The sequence below is a fragment of the Propithecus coquereli genome, unplaced genomic scaffold (genome assembly GCF_000956105.1).
Source record: "Propithecus coquereli isolate 6110/MARCELLA unplaced genomic scaffold, Pcoq_1.0 Scaffold139, whole genome shotgun sequence".
In the NCBI taxonomy this organism is placed as follows: domain Eukaryota; kingdom Metazoa; phylum Chordata; class Mammalia; order Primates; family Indriidae; genus Propithecus; species Propithecus coquereli.
Window position 1 is genome coordinate 5607988 of NW_012138191.1, and position 6449 is coordinate 5614436.

The 6449-nt window shown below is 41.1% G+C and overlaps 1 protein-coding gene across 1 annotated transcript; it reads left to right on the forward strand.

Annotated features, from left to right (window-relative positions):
- Window positions 1–1158: 1158 nt before the first annotated feature.
- On the forward strand, window positions 1159–2248 carry LOC105806203 (UPF0428 protein CXorf56). Its single transcript, XM_012639280.1, has one exon. The coding sequence runs from the start codon at window positions 1319–1321 to the stop codon at window positions 1985–1987; it is 669 nt and encodes a 222-aa protein (XP_012494734.1). The 5' UTR covers window positions 1159–1318; the 3' UTR covers window positions 1988–2248.
- Window positions 2249–6449: the final 4201 nt, after the last annotated feature.

Below are 6449 nucleotides of genomic sequence, written 5' to 3' on the forward strand. Positions count from 1 at the left end.
TTCTTATTAAAGTTAAAGACATGCTAACTCTACTATCCAGCAATTCTACTCCTGGGTGTACATCTACCTAGGAGCATAGAGACTAGATCATGTTTGTGGTGACTTTATTCATAATAGGCAAATTCTGGAAATAACCCAAATGTCCCTCAGCAAGAGGATGAAGAGACAAACGGTGGTGTACTCACACTGTGGAATAGCATACAGCAGTGGAAAAGAACAAATACTGGCACACACAAGATGAATGGATATTCCCACTAATGAATGGGCACCATGGCTAAATGGTGCTCAGAGAACGGAGCCAAAAACAAAAGTACATACTCTCTGCTCCCAGTCACATAGGGTTCTGAAACAGGCAAAACTAATCTACATGAATAGAAACCATATCACTGGTGACCTCTGGGGAATGCTGACTGGGAAAGGAAGAGAGGCACACTCTCTATGGGTGTGTAAATGTTCTTTTTCCCCCCTCTTTTCTTTTTAGAGACAGAGTCTCACTCTGTTGCCCAGGCTGGAGTGCAGTGGCACAATCATATAGCTCACTGCAGCTTCCAACTCCTGGGCTCAAGTCATCCTCCCACCTCAGCCTCCCAAGTAGCTTGGATTACAGGCATGAGCCACCATGCCTAGCCAAAAGTGCTCTGTATCTTGATGTGAATGGTGGGTACATGAGCTTGACTATATGTAAAAATGCATAAAATGCACACTTAATGTTGTTATACTTTACTATATACTACAGTTTTAAAAAGGAAAGAAAAAGAGGAGTTAAGAGATTTAACAGAAATCACATGCAAATGCCTGAGTACAGACCAGACTCCAAAGCCAGTGCTCCTAAACTGAACCATAGCAAGATACCTGGACACTTTTCCAGTGAAGTGTTATTACTATATTTGATAGCCCTATGGATATTTCACAACCTTCAGCATTTACAAAGTGTGCTTAATCACACCTAAACTGTAATCAGGCCAGCTCCTCCTAGGTTAGCCAAGGTGAGAGTGTTTAATGAGCCCTAAGGTATAATAAGGCTTTAAGCCCCAGTACCTGGAACACAGTGGGTGGTCAACAACACAGGGGATAAACACTGATGAGTTCAAAACTCAATCCTGCCTGCTACCCACCCAACTCCAGTGGCGTCATATCTATTCTTGCAGGAATAACATTGAGAGTGTGGGGACTGGCTTCCAAATGCAGTTGTCACCTCCATCTGTGCTGGACCTTGAAGGGCATTATAATAATACAGCTACCTGGCCTAAGTGATTTCCTGTTACCCATCAACGGCTTTTAAAATTTTAGACAGGTTTTCAGGCCGTTCCTCTGAATTATGCCGAAAGTAGTGTCCCGATCTGTAGTCTGCTCCGACACCCGGGACCGGGAGGAATATGACGACGGCGAGAAGCCCCTCCATGTGTACTACTGTTTGTGTGGCCAGATGGTCCTGGTGCTGGACTGTCAGTTAGAGAAATTGCCCATGAGGCCCCGGGACCGGTCCCGTGTGATTGATGCTGCCAAACACGCCCACAAGTTTTGTAACACCGAAGATGAGGAGACAATATATCTTCGGAGGCCTGAAGGCATTGAACGACAGTACAGGAAGAAGTGTGCAAAGTGTGGACTGCCACTCTTCTACCAGTCCCAGCCGAAGAACGCTCCTGTGACCTTCATTGTGGATGGAGCAGTAGTCAAGTTTGGCCAGGGTTTTGGGAAAACGAATATATATACTCAGAAACAAGAGCCCCCTAAGAAGGTGATGATGACCAAACGGACTAAAGACATGGGCAAGTTCAGCTCTGTCACTGTGTCTACCATTGATGAAGAGGAAGAGGAGATTGAGGCTAGAGAAGTTGCTGACTCATATGCACAGAATGCCAAAGTGATCGAAAAACAGCTGGAGCGCAAAGGCATGAGCAAGAGGCGACTGCAAGAGCTGGCTGAACTCGAAGCCAAGAAAGCAAAAATGAAGGGTACCTTGATTGACAACCAGTTCAAATGACCATGACCTTTCTCTGAGCACAGACTGGAGGCAAGCATTTAGATTAGGAAGGAAAGTAACTTCTTCATTACATGGACTGATTCCTATTTATGTCCCAGCAGAAGGCTTTACGTTGCTTCTCATAGATTCTCCTACATTCAGTGAGATCTGTAACTGAGTCCATTTGACCTGCTTCTCGGGAGATGGACTTTTCTAAATCTTTGGTGTATATAGGTTTTCTGTACTATTTTTTGTCTATTTGATGCAAACTTCAGCTGTGTAGAAACTATGAATAGATCAGTGCTTGGGTGTCTCTAGTTTCTAAAATGGCTGTTTTTATTCCTTCTTCAAAGTTAAAATGTTTAAAGATTTTTTTGAAAAAATATTATGGCATGTCATAGAGAAAAGGAACATGAATTATATTTAGTTTCAGCAAGTCAGATCCTTTGAAGTAACGCTGTCTTGGTTCTTAGAATTGGCTATGGTTTGAATCTTTCTACTGTCAGAGAAGGATCATTAAAAGCAAAAATCTGCATAAAGGATCCTTTATTTCAAATATTGAAGCTGTAGGTGAGCCATCCCATATCAGACTTTATACTTAAGGAAAAACTAGATTGCAGTGAGGGTATAGGATAGCTCAGATCTGCATGAAAATAGGGTCTCAGTAAGTAACCCAAGGGAGCTACCATCTAGTTAGCTAGCTAAGAGTACTGCTTCCCTGTGTGGGTACATGGGATGGAGACAATTAGAGATCAAGAAATGATACTGAGATAAACAAAAAACAAAAAAAAAATTTTAGACAAAGAAGGACACAAAACCAAGCCTATGGTATTCTTATCAAAAGCTCATAATTTGAAGCTAATCATAAGGAAACATTAAGCAAACCCAAAATGAGGGATAGCTGTCCTGTCCAATACAGTAACTACTAGCCACATGTAGCTATTTTAATTAAAATTAAATAAAATCTGAAAGTTCCTGAGGCCCATGAGCCACATTTCAAATGCTATTTTTATGTGGCTGTCATTAGTCATTAGCTAATACAGAGCATTTCTATCATTGCAAAAAATTCTATTGGATGGCCCTGAACAAAAAAATAACTCTTCAAAAATATCAAGGTCAGGAAAGACAAGGAAAGACTGAGGAACTGCTCCAAAGTAAAGGAAACCAAAGTGACATGACAAGCGAATGCAATGTGGGATCCCGGGTTGGATTCTGAAACAGAAAAAGGACATTAGGGGAACAAATGGTGAAATCAAATAAGGCTTTTTGATTAGTTAATATTCTGTCAGTGTTGGAACAGGACAACATTATGAAAACTGAAATAAGCCAAACACAGAAAGACAAATCTTCCATGTTTTCACTTACATGTGAGAGCTAAATATTAAAACAATTGCTCTCATGGAGACAAACAGTAGAATGATGGTTACCAGAGGCTGGGAAGGGTAGTGGGAAGAGGGGGATAAAGTGGGGATGGTTAATGGGTGCAAAAATATAGTATAGTTAGATATAGTTAGATAGTTAGAATGAGCAATATTTGATAGCACAACACAGTGACTATACTGGACAAGTTATGGTATACTTTAAAATAATAAAAAAAGTGGGATTGGAATGTTCCTAACACAAAGAAATAATAAATGCTTGAGGGGATGGATACCCCAGTTATCCTGATTTGATTAATACACATTGTATGCCTATATCAAAATATCACATATACCCTATAAATATATATAACTATTATGTACCCATAATTAAAAATAAAAAATTAAAATTAAAAAAATGTTTTTAATATTCTATCAATGTTAATCTTCTTGGTTTGATCATTGTGTTATGTGAGATGTAAACATTTGTATTATTTTTGCAACTATGTTGTAAGTCTGAAATTATTTCAGAATTATAAAGTAAAATAAAATAAGTAATCATCCTTTGACCCTATCTGGCTATTTATATTATCTTTTGTTGTTTATTGCATTCCACCCTCTTTCATGGGTATAATTTGATCATTGTCCATTTATTAGTAGAAGAGCAACCAGAGAGTGATCTATGCCCAGGCTGCCCCCTCCCTCAACTCAAAGCTCAACACAGGAAGGCCCATGTCTCTAGGCCAGTGCTCCAAAGAGGGCTGTGACCCACACATGATGACTCAGCAACTGCCAGCTCATGTTTCCCCCCAGAGAGCAGAAGTCAGGCCCAAAGATAGTGCCAGAGGGCCCCAAACAGGGTCATGTTCGCAGATCTGAGTGCTTGAGGGAATTCTCCAAGACTGAAAAACAAAACATAATCCCTACCTTTACAACTTCATTTCAAATGTTTTAAACAGTTATTCTTTAAACCTTTTTTCATTCTGTCAATGTATTTGCCAAAAAATTTTTAAAAAACTAACTGCCACCCTGCCCTCCCTTGAGAACAACTAACACAGGCTGCCTGGCAACATGTGTTTACTGCAAGGTAGAGCAGGGAAATGAGCACACGGGCAGGACATGCCTTCAGAGTTAGATATTCAGAGTCAGGTGTCAGTGCAGGAAACAGAAATCACCCTAGGTATCTTGTGCATGGAAGTGTTTTGTTACTTGAAGCATAATTTGCACTTAGTGAAACACATCAATCTTAGGTGTACGACTTGATTAATTTTTAGCCAAGTAAATACCTGTTTAACCAGTACCCAGATAAAAATCTAAAATATTTCCATGTTCCCCAATGTTCCCTCATACTCCTTTATTAATCTCCACACCACAATCATAATTCTGATTCTATCAGCACACTTTAGTTTGCCTGTTCTTGAATTTAATATAAATGGACTCATATCCTACATAGTGTTCTGTGTCTGACATCTTTCACCACGCCCAGCCTACTGCCTCATTCTTAATGTAAACAAAGTTCACCAGACATTTGAGGAGTTCAAGACCAGCCTGGACAACATAGCAAGACCCTGTCTCTTAAAAAAATAAATTTGCCGGGCACGGTGGTATGTGCCTGTAGTCCCAGCTACTCAGGAAGTGGAGGAAGGGCGATCACTTGAGCTCAGGAGTTCGAGGTTACAATGAGCTGTGATCAGGCCTCTGCACTTTAGCCTGGGCAACAGAGTGAGACTTTGTCTGTTTAAAAAAATTTTTTTAGGGAAGGAAATGTTAATTTCACTTAGTAATTACCACCCAAGTTTGCAGAATCCCCCCAAATTCTATGCATGGATCCCTTGAAGATCTGTGGATTCCAGGTCCCGTCGTTGTCCCAATCAATCAGTGCCTTGAATTGTCGGGTTTCTTTAGTCTCCTTTAGTCTGAGACAGTTCCTCAGCCTTTCGCTGCCTTGTTATTTTTGCAGAGTACAGGCCAGATATTCATAAAATTTCCTTTGGTTTGGGTTTGTCTGAGATCTCCTTCCAATCAGATTCAGATGAAACATTTTTTAAACTCAGAGATGACATTATGTCTTGTGTGTGGCCATCTGTCCCATTACTGGGGATATTCACTTTGATCACTTTGTAAGGGGATGCCCCCCAGGTTTCTCCACTTTAGATTTACTTATTTCCCCATTTTAATTCATAAGTCATTCATGGAAAGGTACATTGAGACTATGTAATACCCTGTTCCTCACCAGCCTTTCACCCTCTAGGTTTAGCATCTCAGTATAGCTTGCAGGTGTTTATATGGACCCCGAATGTTCCTAATTCTGCCTGATCCTAGGTATTTTATATTTTTGGTCTTTATCCTGGTTGGGATCTTTCATTTTATTTATTATACTAACTCATTATTCGTGGATATATGAAATTATTGATTTTTACTCATCAGTTTTATTATCAGCCACCTACCTTAGGGCCTCTCTGAGTCGGCGAAGTTTCCTCTCTCAGCCAGGACCTCCCTTGTGTTTATCACATGGACGTTCCAGGATTACATGAGTCAGAGACCTGTCAAAGAGTTTCAATGTCCTTTTATTTCCCATCAAGTATCAATCCCAAGCAATGCCCAGATATCAACGCTCTGCTCCCACTCCCTGGCTTAAGGTGGAGTCTTTAATGCTCAGATACTTCTGGACTCCGAAGCTGGCATGGCCAACTTATAATTGGGGTGGACACGGAAGGTGTCGCTGTGACCTCTGCCAGACTTAGCAAATCCGTGACTGTTTCAGAGAGGGGAAGAGTTCTGACTGCTTTTGTACTTGTCTTCTCTCAGGGCAGAAGCCACGGGCCTGTGGTAATACCCGGTCACAGCTCTAACCTCCTCCAGAACGCTGAGGGGAAAGATCATTCCTATTCGTTAGCAGCCGTGCGGAAAGCAAGCCAGGGCAACTTCTGAACGCAGGGTGACTTGCAACAGGAAACTTGCAGGCACCACACCACTGCCGCCTTTGCTGTAACTTGCGGCTTATCTTCTGGGAAAGGGACATGGGTCCTGGGAGTATCACCCTTGAGAGATAAGAGACAGTCTATTGTTTCTATCTGCTTCCCAAGAGAAAGAAAAAAATTGTTACATGGTGATGTTGTAGAGTC